This window comes from Bactrocera tryoni, chromosome 2, assembly GCF_016617805.1.
Source record: "Bactrocera tryoni isolate S06 chromosome 2, CSIRO_BtryS06_freeze2, whole genome shotgun sequence".
In the NCBI taxonomy this organism is placed as follows: domain Eukaryota; kingdom Metazoa; phylum Arthropoda; class Insecta; order Diptera; family Tephritidae; genus Bactrocera; species Bactrocera tryoni.
Window position 1 is genome coordinate 36,101,086 of NC_052500.1, and position 24,665 is coordinate 36,125,750.

Consider the following 24,665-nt stretch of genomic DNA (forward strand, 5'->3'; position numbering starts at 1 on the left):
CTATGCTTTCTTATTATTAGATAAAGAAATTCAATTCTCTTTTTCAACAACTTGAAAAAAACGTCGTTTCTGGTCTATAAAAATAGTAACTTTTATTTAAAAACAGAAAAAAAAGAATGAATGAAGAAATGCTTAACTTAGTAAAAAAAAATTATATAAGATCACTTAACAAAACTCGATTTTATCATTTTTTAATGAAAGTTTAAATGAAAATATTCACTAATATGTACTTCTTTTCATAGGTAAAATAAATTTATTTAAATTTAATATAATGAAAGTATTTGCTTTTATTTTTCTGACACAGAAATTAAGGCGTTTTGTGAACACATACAAATGAGAATCGGTTAGTAGTTCTTGAAATTTTTAATTCCTAACTAATATTTCACTGAATTGTTTCTGAAAGAAAGGAATTAGTCTATAACCCGAGTTTAATATAAAAAATCTTTTTTAGCTTTCTGCACTTCAGATTTCATGTGCTTTTAAATGATCGATATATCAAGCCGATAGCTATAGAAAGCGTATGCATCGAGTGTGTCGGCCATCAAATTGAATCAGTCCACATATGCACCATTTTGATCGATAACTTGTTGCCATTTTGAGGTTAGTTTAATAAAACCACTCTTATAGAAACCGTTTCTTATTGGCATCAATCTGGTACAATCGATTTTCACACGCTTCTCTAGAAGCGAACTTTTCAGCAGCAAAGTCATTCGCTATAAACGAGAATGGATAGTAATTACTTGATGCCAGGTCCTGTCTAACATCAGATTTATTCAACCAAGCTCCCGGAGCTTCTGACAAAGTTATTATGGATGTATGTAGTCAGGCGTTGTCCTGATGGAACACAACCTCTCCTATGGGGCAAAGCCAAATTTTTGTCATTAACAAACGTATATCTAAATGCTATTTTGATATTTATTTATTATTTATCGAAAGTCTGCTGTAATTTGTATATTTCTATGAATAGGTCTCAACTTCTAAAGTAGAATATTTGCGAAATATTAAATTTATTGAGCTACAGCGATATAGAAACTGACTATGATGATTTTTGACTTTGAAAATATTGGAATGAACAATTTACTTCATCATTATTTACCGACTGTTCTTTTGACTTAGACTTTCATTTATGCAAACTTAAAATCACGAATGTAAAGTAACTACAGAAACACCTGGTCGTGACCAAAGTATTGTGAGCTTTATAAACTCGCACTTTATCGTTTTTTTTACGACTTTATGTCTTTAACACTTTTCCTAAATTTATGCATCTGTTTATCTGCTTTACATTGGGGCAAAAACAGCACCCTGTAACACCAATTACATTCCTGGGTAAATGATATTTCGGCATACCTGAGTAGTGAGTTCCGATTTTTACAATGGATAAAAATATCGAATAAGGAAATTGTCTCAAATTTAGATTTCTTACCAAATTTCATGAACGGAATCCTTGCGAATTTTGGAAAAGGCTTACGGTGATTCAGTTTTATCAAACATACAAGCCAACGAGTGGTACAAAGACCTCAAAGACGGAAACTGTGGCAAATCTAAGAAGATACATGAATGAAAAGCTTAGACAAAATGTTTGTAAAGAAGTATTACGAGGTTTACCTTGGCCCTAGTATATATTGAACAAATCGGCTTACAACATAATCGTCGGAGACCCTATAAAGTATATATATAAATGATCAGTATGTCGAGCTGAGTCGATTTAGCCATGTCCGTCTGTCTGTCCGTCTGTCTGTCTGTATATATACGAACTAGTCCCTCAGTTTTTAAGAAATTTTTGAAATTTTGCAAACGGCATTTTCTCTTCAAGAAGCTGCTCATTTGTCGGAACGGCCGATATCGGACCACTATAACATATAGCTGCCATACAAACTGAACGATCGGAATCAAGTTCTTGTATGGACAACTTTCACATTTCCCAAGATATATTCACGAAATTTGGTTCATATTATTTTCTAAAGCAACAATGTAATCTCCGAAGAAATTGTTCATATCGGTTAACAATAGCATATAGCTTCCATACAAACTGAACACATCGTTACTAACAGATATGCACCTGTGAAGGGTATTTAGCTTCCGTGCAACCGAAGTTAACGTTTTTTTCTTGTTTTTGATTGCAGTTCTTTAAATATTTATTAATGAATGTTTCTATATTTCTTAATTGCAGGGGATATTTTGGCAAAAAGAAAAAACACAAGTTCATTAGATATTTATGACTTTTGTTAATTTTTAACGGAAAACAATATATGTTTAATGTAATAGCTATTTATATATACAAGTATGTTGCTCTGTGGATGCTTTTTTCCATATAAGCATTTTATTAAAACTACGTTCCTCAATTTCTTACTACTTTCCTAGACGTCTGTGTCAATAGCAGCGAGGTAACACCGCAAATATGAATACAAAACAGAAAGAAAGAGCTCGCTCAACATATCGAATAAACTGGAGATCATTGCAAGCTTCGTCGATGCGCTGCATTCACTGAGCAAGCAACGAGTTGCCTTCACCCGCATTTTGCTGATATCTCACTGTCATTGCTCCTGTTGCTTTTACTACCGCTTCGCCGCACGAATTCTCCCGAGTATTGCACTGTTGTCTTTACTTTCGGTTTCGTTCGTTCATTCAAAGCTCATAAAAATTCAGTCAACATCGCAGCGCAGCGCAACGTCTTATTGTTGTTGTCGACCTCGTTATTGTGTATTGACTGGCATTGTTGTTGCATTAGTTGGTGACGTTGTTCTCAACTTTGTGGCTGCAGTATCAACAACATGTAGCAGACCATAAATGCGACCTAAAAATAACCTTGCCACAATCGCCACAAAGGTTGCGCTGGACTTTCGGAGCGCTCCTTGCATTGTTAGTGGCTCCGTCAATTGATTCGATTGGAGGTTACAGCAGCGATCGTCCGACGAAATGACGAGGCGTCGACCCGTTTCCTCGGTCGGGCGGTCTTATTGCAGCGTTGCTGCCAATACTCGGACCCCTGTTGCCTCATTTCGTTTATTCTTTGTTTGTGGCTTGTTTAGGACTTTAATTCGCGGGCTTCTTTTATTTTTAATTGCTGCCTGCCGCCTTTGTTTGCGGCAATTTAATGAAATTCATTTCTTTTCGTTTGTGGTTTAGCCAACGTCGGACTCCACTAAGCGCCCTGCAAAATTCCTACAACGACAACCATTCAAGGGCCTCAACTGTCAGCAGCTCTGTCTGTGGCTTTCTGGCGGCTGCAGCTGCGTAGACGATGTCGCAATGTTGCTGCCACGCAGTCGAATTGTATTTATGCACTTCGCCCTTCTTCCCTTTCCGCCGTTTTATTTGCGCAGACATTGCGACGTGTCCTCGAAATAATTCATTAACACTTTGTCTTTGTGATTTCTGTCGGAATGCATTGCTGTTGTTAAGGTACTTGCTGCCTTTTATTTATTCGATTTGCTTTCTTCATTCTGTTGTAGTTGTTGTTTGCTTGCTCAGCTGAAATTGTTTTTGTAATTGATAATGTCACTGCTGTATTTGTCATTACGAAGTCGCCGTTGTTTGTGTTCATATTGTTGTTGCTATTGTATTGCTTGTTGCTTGTTGTAGCGTGTTGGTGGTACAAAATGTTACATTGCATAGTAATTCGACAAAAGTGCAAAAGTGACAGGCGACATACAACGCACTCAATTTTAGCAACACAAGCAACTGCTTGCGTAAAAAATTAAATATTTAAAAGTATTCGCTAAGCAAAGGATATAATCGTGCAACCGATATATACTATATACATCGTGCTGCTTTATGAAAAAAAGGGTAAATATAAATTTCATTATGCTTATTTACGAAAGAATGAACAAACCCGTTGCAATTTTCTCAAAAATCATGCTGAAGGGCAAGGGTTTTAGTTATGTAAATTTTTTCGAAAATTTATTTTGTATCGAGAACTTGAAGCTTGTTCTGAAAATACTTGTTTCAAAGACAATTACATTTCCTTAGCTTTTCAGATGAATTGAAATAAAAAAACGAGGGAGACGACTGGATGTTAGTTTTCACCGAACACTATTTGACTTGATGCATATCACGATCTTCAAGGATCCTCTTTGAAGTGACTTAATACTAACTGTATGATCACTAGAAGCAGTAAATTTTGGGGAATATTTGGATGCTGTTTTGGGAACTGCGAAACACATTTGAAGTAGCTGACAAAATTTAACAAGATAATTTTTGAACAATAAATATTCTTGCACTGAGCGCCCCTAATTGAATTAGTAGTACAGACTGAACGGTACGATGGGTACTAACCGCTTTCGTCACTTAATAGTGAAACCGATTAAATCCCTTATAGATTAGTAGAGAAAGGGACAACTGTGAATAATTTCGAAAATCTAGATATATCGAAAATATTGGTTAAAGCTTTTAAAGCTTTGGGGCATCAGCCAACACTTTAGTTCTTCTGTTGCTCGATATTTTCTAGGATCCTTAAAAAGTATGTTAGTAAATGCCGGTTGCAAGATCAAGACAAGGCCAATATATGTGAGTAGAACTTTCTGTATTTTGTAAGTCTTCCTTACATAGCTTGTCTGCTTCGGAACAGTTCCTGAAGGGTGGAGAGAGAAAAAAAGGAGAGGGAGACAGGCTGAACGAGATTGAAGGAATAAACAAAGGGACGGTGAGAGAGTAAAAAAGAATTAGGGAGGTCTCTTAGCAGTTCTGCTCGAAGAATACAAGTTTCAAAAGTTATGTTCTGCATTTTATAAGAGTTTTGACTTTTGACTTAAAATATCTTTGTTATACGATGTACACATCTTTCATTTTCATACTTTTACATATATTTTTTACGTATACAATACGTAGTTACGTAATTTGTATGTTAGAAGCTGAAGATAAAATACTTTATACATATCTAAATATTTATGTAGAAATGTATATGCAAAATTGAAGCTTCGAACATAGTAGAAATAATGCAATCCAATTCACACGACGCTCCGCTTGCAACGCTCAACCACAACGGGTGGTTGTCATTGACGTACGCTGCCATGGATTTGTATTGACATGTACGCATGCGTTGCGCATTCAAGTCTATTCGTACGTCTTGTCGCTCAATGCAAGCGCTGTTGTTGGCTTTCCAGAGTTTATTTTATTTTAATACGGTACGTGTTTTTTCGTTTTTCTTGTTGTTATTGCCAACTCATTACGTTGAATGCATATTGTTGCGATCTCGTTAAGCAGTTTGCGTCTACCCAACGCACTCAAGCAGTAACAGCAACAGCAACAGCAATAGCAACAGCAACTAGCTGAACAGCAACAACACCACTAATAACAAGAGTGACTTTTGAAGTGACTGCTCCACAGACGAACATACGTGCACACACATGCAGCGGTGTTGGCATGGCGATCTCTTCACAGGCAGGGGGCTTTATTGGAACATCATCATCACCAGCAGCAGCAGCTATAGCAACAACAGCAACGAAGCAATCAGCGGCAGCAGTTAAAATGAAATCAAATAAAATAAATTAACAACAACAACAACAATGCGCGTACTTGCAACGGCATCAGCTTGTCTTCCTATTTTTGCGCAACTTTGCCGTGTTGTTGCTGCTCCTCCTTTACTTCAAGCAAATTGTTGTTGTTGTTGTTGTTGTTGTTTTGTATTCTCCTCCACGAACTGCTTGTGTTATTGTTTTGTAGTTGAGAATGCATTTTCGTTTCTAATTAAGCTGATTTGCCGAGAAGCGGCAACACATCGGCAGTGCCACAAGAATCCGCACGTCCGAGCGCACATCACTTAGCCAGCGCGCGCCTAAGCTACGGCCTGCAAACTTTCTTGTCCACAGCCTGCATATTTGTAGGTATTTAATATATGTATATGTGTCTGTGTATATGTGTTGGAAGCATTCCTGCACCGTGCGCTTAATCTCATTCCACTGCACTCACTCATCCTTTGCTCACACATTCATACACACATATTTCTTAGTGAGCATAGGCATCAACTCAGCGCCTTCATCATTGGCATGCACATGCAGAATTACACCAATACGCTCACTTGCGCGGGCACAAGCTCGCTGCGTGTAAATTTTTTAATTAATTGCAATTCTTCGACTTCAATTACCCACATACGGGTCGGCAACAAAAGCGTCTTAAGCACAGGCGCAGCACTGCGCTTGTCTAGAAGTCACCTGCTTATGTGCGCTGTCACACATGCATACACAGGTAACTCTGTGGCTGCGTGGTCACGTGCATATTTCACGGTGTTGCGCATTTCAAGTGCGCGGCGCACTTGTCGCTTTTATGGAGTTATTCAAAAATATAGTTCTTATGCGTTATTAATAAGCATTAAACGCAACAATTTTTCGGATTTTTCTTCACGCATTTACACAGCCATATTTGGTGGTGGATTACTCCTCTGGGAGGATGAGTAGCTGCATAGCAGTGAATTGTTCAGTTGTCTACAGAATTTCATGTATTTTAATTGCGCTTCGTGTGTAGTCGCTTTGACACAATTTATTTATATTTTTATATTCATATGTTAATATGTACAGGGTTTTCCAATAAGAGTGATAAGAAATGATTTCTTAAAAAAACACAAAAATTGTTAAATAATGGAATTCAAATATTTTTTATTTAATGTGAAGTACAATCGATACAATTAAGTTGTGAACATAACATCAACGTTCGAATGGCCTCTACGACTTCGTTTGCAGTAACGAATTCGATGAAAAGCTTGAAGAGAGTTTATTGCTAAAGATCTCCAAAATTTTCACGTAATAATTGGGTTGTTGCACGTGCTGTGTGGAAAGTAGCCCCGTCTGGTTGGAACCAGACATTGTCAAAATACTCTTCTTCCAATTGCAGCCTTAAACAATTGGTTTTCATCGATCTACTACATGTATGTCAAATTTCATTTCAAAATATTCATTAGTGTTTGAGATAGGTGTCGTTTTGTGAGCTGCTGAAAGTGATTTTTTCGTTTTTTGCGATGTCGAAATTTGTTGAGTAAAGAATTTGAATTAAATTTTGTTTACGGAATCAATTTTCTGCTGCGGATACGTTGAGGATGGTGCAGAAAGCCTTTGGTGATGAGGCTATGTCTAAAAAAAATGTTTACAAGTGGTATAGTGAGTTCCTAGCCGGCCAGTGAACGTGTCGAAGACGAAGAGCGTCCAGGGCGACCATCAACCTCAACCGACGAAGTTCACGTTCAACAAATCAAAGATTTAGCGTTGAAAAACTGTCGATTAACAATTAGAGACCTTGCTGATGAAGTTGGCATATCGAAAGGCTCAGCCAAGACTATTTTGAAGGATGTTTTGGGCCTTAAGCGCGTCAAATCTCCACTGGTACCGAAAACATTGAATTTTTTGGAAAAAAGGCGTCGCGTTTAAGTGTGTGAAACAATGCTTTCCGACTAGCAGGGTGTCATGAAACGCATTATAACTGGCGATGAGACTTGGATCTATGCTTACGACCCCGAAACAACCGACCAATCGAGCGAATATCGTCCAAAAGAGAGCCGAGACAAAAAAAAATCGCGCCAAAGTCGCTCAAAAATCAAGGTCATGTTGACTGTTTTCTTCGATTATCGTGGTGTTGTGCATTATGAATTCCTTCCAACCGGTCAAACAGTCAATAAGGAATATTATTTGAACGTTATGCGTCGTTTGCGTAACGGTATCCGCCTAAAAAGGCCGGAATTGTGGAAAGACAATTCTTGGTTTTTACACCACGATAATGCACCATCCCATACTTCCCTCGTAATTTGTGATCATTTCGCCAAAAACTCAATCCATATCGTTCTGCAACTACGAAGACGGAACTGAAGGCCATCCCGGAATGTGACTACAACCAGTGTTACGAAGATTGGAAAATCCGTTGGCATAAGTGCATTGCATCGGGAGGGGATTACTTTGAAGGGGATGAAATTGATTTGGAAGAATAAATAAAGAATTTTCAAAATAAATACAATGTCACCTTATTTTTTGGGCACATAGTATACCACTCTCCATTGACATAAACTGTGTCACCAGCTTCATTTCGAAAGAAGTACGGATCGATGATTCCACCAGACCAAAAACCGTACTAAACTGTCAATTTAGGTGAATGTAATGATTACTCATGAATAATTTGTGGATTTTCTTCGCACCAAAATCGACAGTTTTGTTTATTTCCTACAACACTCAGATAAAAGCTAGGCAGCAATATTTTCATTATTTCGAGCGGTTCTTTGCCTTAGTGGCACTTACTATAAGTATAACACAAACAGCGTCCAAATAACTTCGAAGTTTTATAATAAAAACAGCCATTTACAAATACCAATTTAACTGAAATAACTCACGTACTGTTAAAGTGGTGTTTAAAAAACTTCCCAGAGATTAACATCTTTAATGGCTTCGATACTCTAAAACATAATGTAAATATAGTTGATATAAATGGAGAAGGTAATCTGCGAGAAATATATACCTGTACCCGTATTTACATTAAGCATTATATCAATAATGCATGAAGAGTAAAGCATGAGTGCGTAACTCATATATAGGACATGAATCTTTAATGGTGCTAAAATAGTAGAGGCAGTTGTACATGCTCATAGGAGACCGTGCCAATAGATTTCGAAATGTTGATGTAGAGCGAGTGAATTCCTTGCTGTAAAGTAGAATAATTATACATACGTAAACGCAGAAATCAGTTGAAAATTGTACAAATGAAGAATTGAAATGCAAATGAATATAAGCAATACCAGCAAAGAGAGAACTTGTAAGACTTCTTCCTATGTGTTTACACTAGCAATGAAGTTCAAGGTCATGAAAAAGAAGATTGCATTAACCAGAATTTCGTAATATAATATCGCCACTTACAATAACTATAAATTCAACAAGGGATGATAAAACTATGTGAACTGTTATTAAAACAAGAAAGTAATTACAAAGTTTATTATTGCGGTCAGCGGTTTTATGGCATCGCTTATACTCAGTCAGGAAACAAAAAATAATTAAGAAAAATTTTTCAGCAAGATGAGTTCACAGATGGAATAATCATTATGTATAGGAGTTAATTAGCAAAGAATGTGTTGATTTTTGGGTCAAAATCAAACCGGAATTGGACCAAAATCGGAACACGAAACACGAAACACGAAATTGAAAATTCAAAATTTCGCCAATTTGAAGGGCACTATTATTGCCTGTTGAAAGAGATTTTCTATAGCTGCTCATAGCTTCCTTTACACTCTGCTCAATCTAATAGCCACGCATAGTTCCAGCAATTTGATATATTTCAGGATTGTGTCTGGCGTTTGAGTGGCCATTGTAATTGTGATTGTATTATCAGATAAAAAATATTATAAAGAGCATAGAAGGTGGCACATATCCATAAGCAAAATAAATATAAGTCAGGTAATCTTTAAGTACCTTGAGTTCTTGAATATTTTTGGGTGGGGTGTGGTTGTGAATTCAGATCTTTATAAATTTTACGCAACAAGCAGGCTTCATAGCAAAGTACTTTTCTAGCATAAAGAAAAGTCACTTGTAACAAAATTGTGGTCGCAAAATTCATAAAATGCGTCTAAAGAACTCCTTCTATTATATCTTCTCCTCCAAAAGTTCTGCACATGGTGAAAGAAAAACTGTGTCAAGTAAAAAAGTGGGTAAATACATAAATATTTGTAAGCAATTACTTGTCTGGTAGGTAAGCAAACTCGCTAAAAGCATTTAGCAGATTTTGCAACATCTCAAATAGAAAAATGTACTTTGCATAACCAGAACCCACTCAACCCTGAAGTTGTAAAATTCATAATTCCGAAAAAGCCAACAATATATTTAATGGGTTCTAATGCAATTTTGAATTTGACACACTTAGAGTAATACAACAACATTTCACAATAACAAAAAAACACTTAGCTGATGCATCATACAGTAGTAACTAGTGAGATCACACAGAATTCAGTAAATACAGAAAAATTTCAAAACTTTTATTACTATTGAGTATTGGCATACTTCATTGCGATTAAATACCTGGCCAAGGCCTTTCCTGCTCCTAACTTCGTTTCGCCCAGCTCCACCCAGCTAATGTGGCATATTTAATTCGTCAAAGTACAGGGCGTGTAAAATCGTGTTTATTGTTTTTGTACTTTTTTGAAATTATATGCTAATGAACTGGGTGCAAAATTTTATGTATCAATGGTTGCTTATCTTAATTTCATATGCAATTAAAAAGCAATAAAATCTTGAAGAACTCTATTACTAAATGCTACGATGTTGCTGTTGAAAGCTTTCCTCTACAACAATACTAATGAACGGTTCGCGTCCGGCCTATGTTTGTACGGACAAAATATCTAAATGCTCTTATTATTCGCATCGTTCGTTGGCGTTGCCATATATATGTTAATTCAGTTTTATAGACAAGTAGAACTACAAAATTAAAAAGCAATCACAGATGATACATAAAAATGGCTTGAGTTAATTTAAATTATTTATTTGCATTAGAAAACTAGATTGTTGAATTTATGTATGTTTATTGCCATATTGAAAAATTTTAAGGCGGAAATGTAAAGCAAAAGCAATAAGTCAGCGACTCTAAAATTTTCGGCAGTAAACTTCAGTGCTTAATTATTAATTAGTTTTTTAATTTGTTGACAGCTTTGTTGTTAAATAACTGCATGCTTTTAAAAATATCGGTTTTTACAGGCACATATTCGAGATTTTACTTCTTAGAAGGAGTTCTCCTTGATACGACTTCAAACTCATGTCTACGACGCTATTTTTAATCAGTTATTTTGTACAAATGCAAAAAAACCAACAGGGTGAAAACTTTCTTGGCTTCCAAAAGAAAAAATTGAAACTGAAAATAAAGTACAATTTACGTACTCTGGAGAATATTGCGAACATAAGAGTTCGAAACAACTTGCTATGTATTCCAAGGAAACCAATTTTTGAGTGAGATTTACATTTTTGAAGCTCCTCTTCAGCCATTTGGATTTTAATCTACTGCCTGTCTGTATGTTTCCGACATTTTGAACTGTTCACAATGGCGAAAATATGTCCAAAGTCAATAATAGTTTCGAAATTTGGATAACTGCAGTGGACAAGGAAACAGAGAGTTGCGCATAGTTTTATTATAAGAAGTATAACCGTTATTCGTGGAAAACTTTGGCTTACTTGGCATTAGGAAGTTACAATGTATTTGACTGGTTTCGAAAGCTTTTATTACTAGCGCAGCACATCAGTTTTGGCCCCAACATTTTCGTCTTTGCAATATCAATCAAAACTGATATACATTTCATTATTTATTCTTACTTTCCTAAGCGATACTGAATCAAAATTTTCGTTTGAAACTTTATGTTGGCAGCTTCAATGAGACTTGATTTCGAATCATTTTTAGTTTCTAATACCAAAGAATGAAAATGTTATTAGTTATATAGGGGCTAATCCAAGTTTTCGCTCAAATTGATCTATTTTAGGCACAAAGGTACACTGTAAGAATAAAGCACGCTTTCTTACTTTCATTGTGATAACTCACATACTGGCCGATAAATAATAATAATAATAATACTACCCAACAATTACCCTCCTCCCGCCCAACCGACGCGAGGGGCGCAATCCGCCAACGAGTGGAATTAGCCGAGTCATAAAAAGGCAAGAGAGTTTTACGCGTTGCGATCTTAAGCTGCTCAGCTACGGAAACAAAAATTTCAACAGCCAAAATTAAGAATTAGATCAAAGTTTATTTTTTTCAAATGTTACTTGTTAAGAGTAGATAAAATAATTTTTTAATGGTAAAGAGTGAGTCTGTTAGATCAAATGTGCTGGAATGAGAATTGAAACCATGACATATACGGCAGAATGGTTCGTTTAACTCAAAATTTGTTCGAGAAAATTTTAAAAGTAAGGGTTTAATCTGCCTGGTAGAGCGAGTGGGAACGTTAAAATTAATATCAGATAAGTGAGATGGGCTACAGACTGACCCATTCCCGAGTTTTACAAGAAATATTATACCAAGCATCTCCTTACGACTAGCGAGTGTCGGGAGATTTATAAGTTTTAAACGATTAGTGTAAGGGGGAAGATTTAAACTGGAATCCCAATGCAAATGATTTAAGGCAAAAAGTAAAAATTGTTTTTGAACGGACTCTAATTTATCCGAATGGACTAAGGAACTAGGGTTCCAAATCACAGAAGCATACTCTAATATAGGCCTCACCAAAGATGTAAAAAGAATTTTTGTGATAAGCGGATCTCTAAATTCTTTAAACCAACGTTTAACAAAGCTAAGAGCGCCTTTGGCTTTAAAAACCATGGAAGATGCGTGAAGATTAAAATTGAGTTTGGGGACCATAGTTACTCCTAGATCAACAAAACTGCATACTTACTCCAACCTAAAGTTTTGTATTGCGTATGAAGTAGTGTCTACAGCTCTACGTGAAAAGCACATCGTTTTACATTTTTTAGGTTTCAATGGCCTGTCATTTCTATCACACCAATGTTTAAGTCTGGTTGCAACTGACATCTTTCGCTGTTTGAAGTATATGTTTTAAAAAGTTTTACATCGTCAGCATATAATAAAACTCTTCAATACTTAACAACGGATGATATGTCATTAATAAATAACAAGAACAGAATTGGACCAAGATGGCTACCTTGAGGAACAGCTGAAGGAACATTGATTATGTCAGAAAACGTATCGTTAAATATGACTTGTTGAATTCTATTACTAAGATAAGAAGCAGCCCATTTTAGAAATATTGGTTGAAAACCAAGAAGATCAAGTTTATTCAAAAGAATTGAATGGTTTACTTTATCAAAAGCTTTACTGAAATCTGTGTATATAACATCAGTATTCTTATTCTCCCTAAAGCCCGTTGATAAATGTGATACAAATTCAAGCAAATTAGTTATTGTAGATTTCCCTTTACGAAAACCGTGCTGAGAATAAGAAATTAGTGGAGAGATCCGGAAGGTTATGTCGTCTGTTATAATTGCTTCAAAAAGTTTAGGTAAGTATTGCAGGCAACTTTGCTATTCCCCTATAGTTTTCAATAGATGACCTAAGTCCACTCTTATGTAAAGGAATTATAAATGACTTCCTCCATATGGATGGAAATAAGCCTTGCATAAGAGATGAATTAAATAGTTTTGTTAGGGGTTGGTATATATATTTGGCACATTTTTTAAGAAAGCATGAGGGAATCATATCCGGTCATAATTATATAATTGCTCTAACATATTTAACCGATATAAGACGTCTGCTTCGGAAATGGTAGGTGCATTAATGACAGAAGTCGGACATAACTTGTTCTTATGCGGAACATTTTTTGGAGATTTCGGAGAGTAATTGGACCTAAAGAATTCAACGAACATATTAGAAATGGTGTGATTGTCACTGGACATACTAGACTTATATTTCATAGCGGACGGAAAATTAGAAATCCTGCGTTTGGAGTTGACGAAACCATAAAACAATTTTGGATTACAAAAGGAACAATATTATTTTTTACTTTGTTTATATACTTATTATAACATATTTTGTTAAGTTCAGCAAATTGTCGACGCAATTTAGAATATTTTGAATAGTCAGCAACTAAACCAGTTCTTTTAAAAAGTTTAAAAGCACGAGATTTTCTATTTCTTAATTTACATAATTATTTCGAAAACCATAAATTAGAACTCATTTTTTGAGTAACAACACACTTCGGAACATATTTTTCAAATAAGTTTAAAATAGTTTCATTAAAGGGGAAGCACTAAATTCAATATTGCCACTGTAATCTGGCCAAGTTAGTTTAAATTTAGAAAGTTCGTAATTAATCTTCTTAAAATTAGCTTTCGCAAAGTTGAACCGAAAACAAAGGTCTTGTGTATTATTATGAGCAAAGTTGGCTATGATTTCGATGTTAATTTCTAAAGCAGGATTATACGAGTCCTCTGGCCGAATCAAAGGATCACATCGGACAGCAGAGAACATTGAAGCGTTATATACGTAAACCAGATCTAAGAGCTTACCAAACTCGTTTGAAATTAAATTAATTTGGTTAAGACCCAACTCCGACATTTCATCTAAGAACTCGTTAAAACATAACGGCAAGTTGATATGCCTTTTTCCGCGGTATTACAACTAAGTTTTTATTACCTGACTTGCAGGTATTTGGAGGTGGATCTTGAGAGCTTCTCCGCTTACCGTGTTCAGTAACAGTTTTCTCTGTCCTGAGCAGACGGAACCTTCTCTCCTTGAGGACAAGGGGAAAAAAGATTGATGAGGTCAATGGTGGGTGGGGGCATTCTTTTTGAGGAAGATGCAGTGGTAGCTTCATCAGACGGACGTTTACGTTTAGACGGACGTTTACGTTTAGATGAAGGTTTTGGATTCTCTTCTTGCACATTTTGGCATTTAAATGATTGAAACAACGTTTCATAATTCCTAAAATTTTCAGTAAGGGTTTCAAGCTCACGACCAATACCCTTGAAATTATTGCGCACCTTACTAAAAACTTTAAATAATTCAATATTTATTGGTCTGCATTTTAGGCAAGACCAGCGGAAGCCCTAACTATCAAGAATAGAGTCCAATATTTTACCTGTCAGCCCAGCACATTTAAGATGGACAAGCCCGTCTACAAAGCCAGCAAGAAACAAAGCGTTCCGACTCGCCTTTCACAGCGCAGTTCGGAAAATTTCAAGTCATAATGACAAAAAACAATATTAAATAAAAATATAAAAAATATTAAACAATAAAACTAAAAAGAGCAATGACAAAAATATTTATAACAAATAAATGCAATCACAATACTGCGAAATATCTGAGCATGACCCTAGACACAAAACTTAGATGGAGTGCACATTTCAGAAAGAAAAAAAGAAGAATCAGAAAGAAAATTCAAAAACATGTAATGGCTATCGTGTTGAAACTCTGCTCTATCCATATATGACAAAATTCTTGTTTACAATCAGGTGTTCAAACCAGTTTTGACTTAGGGGATACAACTTTGAGGCTGCTCACAGCAGTCTAAAATGCTTATTTAGAAGCCTGCAATGTTTGTCAATTTTATTGCGTAAAAACTAAGTTCACCCGCCTGAAAATTACACAATCTTAACATATAAGAAATAAAGCATATTAATGACATGTAAGACTCACTGTTCACCCGGCCCAAATTTATCTCATATTTTCCAAAAGTATGCTCTATAAAAAATACGAATTTCGTTGTTTTTACAAGCGAGAAGTGACGATTCTGTGAGTGTGATCGAAAGTAAGTTGTTCTGCTACGAAATAGTAACATTAATGATCTCGAAATAATTGAATAAGATTCTCTTGCCACAGCAGATGATTGAAGTGTGCTCCATAATTTGGACTGGTGTTAACTCTCATATAATTAAAAAGCCAAAATCAAAAAAAAATTCTTTCAATACGACTTAGAAAGAAATCAGCCACAACGGCATATAAACTATTTCCAGTGAAATCAGAAACCCATCTATCTGTTGACTCAAATTGAATTGTTAGCCTGAAAATGCTTTAGTACTATATTTTTATTTCTTAGCCCTTTATTTATGCAAAAGTCGCTCATTAGTATGCAAATAACTGTTCTATCTTTGAACGAACGATTGGAAATAAAGATTAGAAATCGACATAGACAACTTAAGTGGAACTCAGTCATAACGCTGGTATATTACAGAGTTGTTCGACGAGCTTATGAGAAATATTCTAAGGGCTCATATTTTTTTAGAACATTTGCTGTTCTCATGCAAATTTGTGCGTGAATGTCTATTTATTTCAGAGAAAGGCAAGAGCACGCGATTTCTTTCAACTTGGTGGCTTTGAAACAAAGTTAAGGAGATTTTGGCTTAAGAAAAGTTTCTCAAATAAATGGCATTACAAAAGAGTGTGTTTGAATTACCATAATTACCGGTATATAAATCGATTTCTGATTCAAAATTTTGTGTTTTCGCTGTGTTGAATAATTTGCGCTTCATAAAATTTACTTTAGTGGTAATTACGTAAATAATTTAAGTAGTTAAATGATTAATCAAACTTTTTTATTTAATTTTATTTGTTTTGAATTTTTGTATATACTAGAGTGATAAATAAACATTAACTAAACATTAAATACTATCATAAATGATTACATTTTAGATATTTATTAATTTTTACTTACCGTTTAAGTTTAATTAACCCAATTGCAAAGCAAGCGCCTTTCGGAGGAATTAATTGAGTCACTGCGTCACTTCGGTCTCACACTTTCGCTGATTAAATTTTATATCTGGCATTGCGAAAACTGGGATTACTACAACTTCCGTTGCATTGAAACAATTTCGTTAATTTCTGAGCACTTCCTAAAGCCACTAAATTAAACAAGCAAAAAAAAATCACAATATATTTAATCTACATCGCTGTAATAAACACCAAATTTCCCATCCAAAATCTGCGCAAAGTGAAAACAAAGCAGAGTGTTGACAAAGCGAGTTCGTTGCTTAAGTCTTTTGTTCATGCACGCGCGCTTTTTACGCATCTTTGCAAACAGTAGCCGCAAAAGTAGCGAACACACAAAAAATTTAATTTGTACACCTTTTCAAAGTACAAAGCAAAAATTTGAAGATGAAAAATCTTGTATAATTTCAAAGACCCACGCAATTTCAGCAACATTTGGTAATTTTGTTGCTATTCCGAAATGTGGCGACAGAGACAAATGTCTATTTGCTATTAAAAGAGTCAAACTAATCACTACCGTGGACATATTAAGTATTTAAATTCGAATAAAAAGCAAATTAAAAGCTCGAACTGCTATCAGTCTTAATGGACAGAAGCGGCGCAGAGTTCAAGACACTCACGCCAATTGAATACTACTTTTTGGGGAAGTTTCATTGTGCGCGTTCAGTAAACGAAAGGCCACCAAACGCGATAATTTATGCCGATCAGCGGCAAAATTTTAGGCAACAGTTGCATATTTTATGTATTCAACCACGCAATGCGATTGTCTTTGCTCTCACTGACAACTTAATTAAGCATTTATTTGTTGACCAGCTTTTGTTTCTATTTATCTCGGGTAGGCTGGCAGTTGTGTTGCCAATTTTGGTTTCATATCTTTGCTGCGCATGGCGAGGTCATTTAGTTGGAGTTGCTAGTTTCGTATAAATAAAAAAACACAGATTTCTTCTTATGTCTATGTGCGTGATTTCCGAGTGGACTTTTTGCTATTATTTATATTTGATTTTAAATATTTTTACCATGCTACACAGCTATTGGCAACAATTCCAATAAATTTCAACTTGACTTTGTTTCTGATTATTTGCGAATATTGAAAACGAAATGTAAAAAAATTTGTCTAGAATAATTGGAAACATCGAATTATTTTAAAGCGAATCGGAGGAATGAAGAAGTCCAGCTTTTTCGCAATAAAATAAAGTATATTTTGTATTTATCATATGATCTGCAGAACTACTGTTGATTATTTAGATTTCTATCGTTTCCATTTAATCAGCTAATTTATTATAAATGGTAAATGCTGCAAAATGTGTTATAAATAGATTCATATCTTAGATTTAGTGTTCTTCAATGTTAAAAGTAGTGAAGAAAGCTAACATTTTTGATAAAAAAAAAATTAAAAATTGTTCTCTTTTTTAGAAGATATTTATATTTCATTTAAATCTTGGTAGTAGCTTGCGGAGGTTTCATTAAGTTAGTAATTAGTACAACAATGAATGGATTATATATAGGTTGCTGCACTGGATCGTGGAAAGAAAACATTCTTCAATTTTAAGACGAAAGGTATATAGATAATATAGAGCTAGATAAAAGAGTAAAAATTCAATCCGTTGCAGTTTCCAGAGACATTTGTACATTATTTTAGCTTGTGTTTAAACTTTCGCCTGTTTTCTTTTTAGAAGTACCTAATTCCAGCAAAACAGAAATTCTTCTTCTTCCATGTATTTTCTCTGCACCTCCAAACTTTTTACTTGAATATTATTTAAAAAAAAACGTGTTGAAGTTGAAGTTTATGGAACATAATTAAACAAGTAAAGAAAGGCTAAGTTCGATTGTAACCGAACATTTTAATCTCTACACCCAAATTCGATATCATATCATATTTTTTTTTTTTTCATTTCTGTTCCTTTATACTCTCAGAATTAAATAAGAATTAATAAGGCCCAAAAATAATAATACCGCTCGACTTTCGGAGCGCTCGGAGTGCACACCTCAAACTTTAAACTTTTTCTCAAAACACACTTTTTTCAACTGGCGGAATTATTTTTAATTAATTTTTATAATCATTGGGGGCAAAGAAATGGAAGAGCTGATTGCATTAATTTTTGACATCGCTCAGGTAATATTAAGAACGTATTTTCAGTCAATTAAACATTAACATGGAGTGAAGTCAGACGTTCGTTTCAAAATCTTGAATATCACTAATATAGGGCTAAGGCAAGTTTCCGTTTGCCTGATCCAATTAAGGCACAAATTTAGTACACTGTTATTAGAAAAACACGCTCTTTCAATTTTTATTAACTCACATATTGTACTAGGTGGTGTAACGTTAACTGCAAGTTCGAGAGGTACGGAGGCTAAGGGAAGTATTGATTCATTTCTCACACAAGAGTATATTATTATTATAGAAATATTTTTCCGAGCTTCAGTAATTGACTTCACAGATAAACTGATAAAAAAAGGTCAGCCAAACGCACTGGGGTCCACATTTTTGACGTCTAGGTTCTTGAAAAGTTATATTCTGAATACACCATAGAAAGGTTAAGGTAGTATTGCATACCAAATTTGGTTAATGCGATCGAGTAGGTCCTGAAATTTGATTTTTCACCGAAATGTGGTCAGTATCAGGCTTATCGTCTAATTTTTCTCTGTCGCATCATCTCGGTAATGGCGGTATGGCAACTTTTACTACTAAAGTGAAGTGAAAAGTTAAAGAATAAATAATTTTTATTTGCCCCATCGGGTTTATCCGCTCATAAATTTCATCAAAAATATGCAGCAATCAATAAACGTTTCCTATTTGATGCACGGGTGATTCGATTCCCAACCATATTTCCTCACTCAGATAAGTACGACAAACATTTGCAACAAAGTTGAGCATACAATGTTAAATATGGCACTAAAACTCAGGTTATCAACTGCAGCACTCAGCTACTGAGTGTAGATTGCCATAAATACTTACTTCAGCGGCGACTACCGCCATGCAGCTTAGTTGCTATGCGTACTAATGGCTGCAATTATAATTATGTAGTCAGTTTTATAACTATATGTAACTGTGATTGTATTCAAATCTGTGTTTAAATATGTGTGTGTACTAGTGGGGTTCGAAAAGTGATGGATTTCTTGCGCTATTTTTTTTCTGAAAGTAAGATATTTATATTGCAATACAAAAAAATTGAAATGATAATTTTTACAATCACGAAATTCTTATAATGTTCCTTATCGATGACTTTCTGCACCAACTCACAAGATTTGCATCGAAATATCTTTAACTGTTCACTATACTCATGTAGATGTATTTAATCTTAGCAGTGTTCGATCCGCCATTTCACTGCTTCCTATCTCTAGCACTGCTCTCTTCTCAGCAAATTTACATCTGGAAGCAATAGCATATTTAGCGAGTTGCATGGGTGTTAAGTATATGGGTATAACGGCTATCTTCAATACTTGGTACCATTTTTATACATTTTTTTCATATTTTAGGCCAGTTCTTCGCACTTAACATAACGGTTATATTTTGTGTTTTTTTTTTAATTCTAAACAATTTTTTCACATTTCTGACCGGTTTTACCTTAAATGACAAATTTCTTTCTAAAGAGAAAATCCAAAAATTATTTTTTATGACTTTGAAGAACTTAAGACATGAACCAAAAGCTGACTAAAACGTTTTCTGGAGGAAGTGCCTATTCGCCAAAAAAAATCTTACCTTCATTGAACGATATTTAAACCTAAAAATAAATCAATAACTCTTCTGATAATTTATTTTGAATCTCCCTAATATTGCCCACAGCCTTATACACTTTCCATCAACTTATAACTCCGAAGCGATTTTTTTTTATGTTTCTTACAACATAGTCGGAAAGCAGCGCATCTGTTGAAGGCGCTTACCGCCAACGTCCAGCAACTGGTTTCCGCAAATTTTATGAGACCTTTTTGATTGAACTTTTAAACGATTTGTGGCAGTATTAGAGAAATCACAAATAAAATGTGTTTATGTTGCAGCAACAGCGGCAGAACAGCCAGCGACTTTGATGCTAATTTGTGCAACAGTGAACACATACACTCACACACACACACACATCTATGTGTGGTATGCATATGTAAATGTTGCAGCAACTATAACACTAATTACCCCTGAACGCTGGCGACTTTGTTTGCTATTTATGTGGCAATGAAATTATAAGCAATTTTTCTTGTTGCTTGCAACCAGTGGTTGATAGTAACTTAAGTATGGTTTTTGTTGTTGTTGCTTGCGCATTTTACTCGCAATGTTTGAGATTAAAATTGTACTTACGATTTATTGGCATGTTACCGCTGCGGCGAGAGCGAGTGGGGGCTCCGTCGACGACTTGTGTTTTGTTGTTGTTGTTGCAAAGTCGCTTCTGGGCTGGCGGCTAATTGAAAAGCATCGATCGTTGGACAGACAGTTCCTCACGCTTGCAAGCACTTCTGCGATGCCAGATGAAGCTATTTTTTCTTATAATTTCTGATTTTTCTATTACCACTTTCCACTTTGATTGTCGCTGGGTTCGGAAAGTACCGCAAAAGCAGAGATTAAAACCACTTCACTGCTGTTTATGCAAGCTGATGAACTGCCAATAGAAATGGCCGCCAGGTTACCTACCTACATTGTCATACAACAACAACATAGATAAATATGAACACATGTGTTTATGTATATAGTGGATGTTTGTATGTATATACATATGTGTGTATTTGGGTTTGTAGCGTGCATCACGCAAACACGCCTATAAAAAGTCTACATTTGCACAAGTGCCCAGCAAATTGGAATCGTTGTTCGTTTCCTTGGCTTCATCTACTTCTCGCTTTAAAGTCTTATGGCCGTTTTTTGTGTTGGCAAAAAGTTATTACACTGCAATCAGTTGTTGTGATAAAAAATTTCCATGATTGAAGTCATTTAATAGCTTAGGGAAATCGTTCGGCGCATAGCTGCCGCAGTTCCGCTTCTGTGAAATTGTCCAATGGAAATCTTAGTCACACAAATGAAGCCTATTTGCTTGTTTAATGCAACTTTTATGTGTTTATTTGTTGTTAAATTTCCACAGTTATTGTAAAGTAGAGAAAGTATTATGATATGTTTTCATAAAGGATTAGTTGTTTTTGGCCTTTCAGCTTAGACCACCAAATATACTATAAATTTTTAATATCAGCAAAAGAAATTCCAAATACTCTGGTAAATTCAGTAATGAATTCGTTCAATAACTTCAAGTAGTCCTCTCATCATGTGTTTTCGATCTCTGAGTCAATCAGCGATGAAATAATAGCTTAAGGGAACAAACAAGCTATCAGTTGTTCCTTACAATTTTGTCCACTTCACAATTCTTCCCGCCGAACGCACCACACGTATGCCAACGCTTGGTCTTTTTTGACTCAAAGTTCGGACTGTCTCTCAGGACTGTCTCTGGAATAGCCTTGAGAGCCAAGTTGCATGCTGCTTGGATCCCCTCCGTCGTCTCAAAATGCTTGCATTTCATCGGCCTTCTCAGGCAAGGATACTCAAAATCCAAGACTCGTCACCTGTGATTGTGTTATTCAAACATTGGGGGCAACTTTCACATATGTTCAAATTCTCTTGGCACATTTCCATTCGCCACAATTTCTGGTCGTCAGTAAGTACTTTTGGGACCATCTTCGCGCACACCTTACACATGTTCAAGTGCCCATCACAATGCCATGAACCACAGACTTTATTAAATTTAACATCTGGACAATCAAATGAATACCTAGTTGACGGTCTGAGTTCAAAACTCTGTTGAAGTCGCAGGTCCCCCAGCACGGTCTTCATCAGCGACTTCTTCGCGGTACTCCAAAAGGGCCTGGTGCCACTAAACACACCACTTCTTGCTAAAACAACATCTGTGTAAGCCTGCTTGATCATATCAAACGTCTCTGTCGAAGATTTACCGAGCTTCACACAGAATTTAATCGCGTACCTCTGCTCTAACGAACGCTGTATTTTCGGCTTGCACCACTCATAGAAAAACATCGCACGAAAATGTTTGCTAGGAAAGCCCTCTACCGTATCCAGTCGGTGCATGCACGCTCCAAAGTACAGTCGCGGCGGAAGAAAATCAGTCCTATTAATTTCCGGACAAACTTTGTTGGAGCTGTGCGCAGCGCTGGGGTCCGAACTTGAATCTTTAAATTCGCTTTTCTGAAAACATACTTCCATCAGAGCCTTGATTTTTGGTTTTTTTATAGCATAAAACAAAACAGGAGCATAATTTGCAATTTTTTTTAAAGTCTACTAAAATTCCAATCTTTGGTACATTCATTTAAATGAGTTAAGCCTCCCCTACTCTACCCTGGAAAACTGGCGCTCCCTAAGGAAACACTGCACAATACACCACATTCGATGGCACCGTACTCATCTATCATAACACAACACCAACACAACTCACCATACCTGTACCCCAACCCATTAAACAAAAAGGATGAACAGATGATGAAGATAGCAGACGCAATTCGTTGGCACGTCAACATTCGAATATACACATTCGCTTTGCGACACCCATCCCGCGCGCAGTATTTAAGTTGTGATTAAAACGTTCGACATTGTCACCACCCGGCTCCGCCGCGCTACAAGTCTACACCTCGGCCAACGTCAATCCTGCGCGCAACGATCAACTTTTAATACTAAAGCAACCGGATACTGTCTCGCTACTCTTCCGGATTATAATTTGATCACGTTCCGAGGCAACTTATCGCTTTAAATAAAATTGTTAAATAAAAACCAAAAATACAGATATTTTCATTGCAATCAAAGCAGTGGTATGTGTGTGTCACCCAATAAATTGGGTGTATATTTAAACAGTCCATTCCATTAGAGTTGGGAAACATCATGATTATGAATCCATTTAATATGACCAAGTGATTCCCAAGCCCCTACTGAATTAAATATACACCTTCCTAATACGCAAATCGAGGCGAGAAGAAATTCTCCCACATAACTGTTTATTGACAATACAAAATACTATTTCATGTCAAATTTAAAAATTATTTAATTTATTGTAATCACTTTTACAATTTGCAATCGTGATCTAAGAATTTTCATATTTAAACAATTATGCAATTCCAAAAATGTAATTAAATATTACCTCTTTCTTATCTTTCCAGGTATGTAATACATGATGATTGCTTTCAAGGCAGCAACGATTTCTCAGAATTCAAAGTGACTCCTCCTTAAGTGAGTACGTAAGTTGATATGTATGTATGTAGGCAAGTGAGCGGAGAGCGGCAGTAACCGCAAAAACTATGCAATTTTCATGTTAACTGTCATTGGTGTGTCATGTGAAATGCATTCACTCTTTGTACTGTCACTTGCTGTGATATATTCTACACTCAACCGCGCTTCATTCATACTCAGTGTACAAATGCCAAGCTTAGCCGGCAAGCCGAGCACCCACCTGCCAACCAGCCGTTGCAAACGCCTCCACATCCGTCGCCGCCACCACCAACAACAACGCAGCCGGCATTACCAGCGGCAGCAAAGCGCACAATGGGCTAGGTGCTGTTATGCTCCGCCGATTAGCACTGCACCACACAAACATTCCTTCAACTGCACATAGTCTTCACGTATATAAAGATGTGTGTGTGAAAATACTATTTTATCCCCATTCCAAGCTCCTGTGCAGCTTTTGTCTCCTTCATTCATGCCACTTCCTTGTGTTTTGTTTTCTTATTTGTATTTTTTATCATCTTTGGCTTTTGCTTGGCTTGCTGGCGAGGAGTTTGGATGCAACCGCCAAAGCCATCCGCCTGTCATTTTGCATTTTATTTGTCAATTGTGCGCTTTGTGCATTTGCTGTATTAGCCATAATAATGTCATGTTCGGTTTGTGTATCGCATTTTGTGTGCTCAGCAGCGAGCGCTCGCTACTTACTTAGTCTCATTCGAGGCACTGCAACCGCAGTTGTTGTTGCATTTAGATTTCCACCACTGGCAATCGCTTCTTTTAGTGCACTCCGCTCGCTTGCTTAGTAGAAAGCGTGTTGCGCCATAAAAATATCCAGCAGATACATATCAGTTTAACTACAGCTTAAGATAAGCGCAGTTTATCAGTTTAACGAGAAATGCATAGAATGATACCGGCGCACATTAACACGAATACATTCGTACATTTATTATAGAGTGACGATCAAATCGCGCGCCAGAGTCTCCAAGAGTTTAATAATCATGCCAAATGTATCGCCGTTAATGCCATTCTGTGTTGATACCCGGTAGGAAATTTTTGTGAGTTACATAAAATTTTACCTTTAAAACAATAAAAATTACATTCTGAAACTAGTTTTGCATCTCCGTTTGCAGTTTTCGTATTTTCATAGTTAATGTGTGTTTATTTTGGTTATTTTGTATTAAGAAGCATTGTTATTTTTTCTACTGGGTATGTTAAATTTTTGCGCTTTTTGTTACAGCATTTCAGTAAAGATACATTAAGTTGGCGATGACATTTTTATGTAACCACAATGCTCAATTTAAATTAAAACTTCGTC

General features: G+C 35.9%; 1 protein-coding gene across 1 annotated transcript in view; it reads left to right on the forward strand.

Moving 5' to 3' along the window:
* The window catches only part of LOC120767774 (protein dachsous-like), a 64,585-nt gene extending 40,905 nt beyond the window's left edge, over positions 1-23,680 (forward strand). The window contains exon 2 of the mRNA XM_040094015.1: positions 23,540-23,680. Within this exon, the coding sequence (XP_039949949.1) occupies positions 23,540-23,680 (141 nt within the window). The remainder of the gene's footprint in view (positions 1-23,539) is intronic.
* Positions 23,681-24,665: the final 985 nt, after the last annotated feature.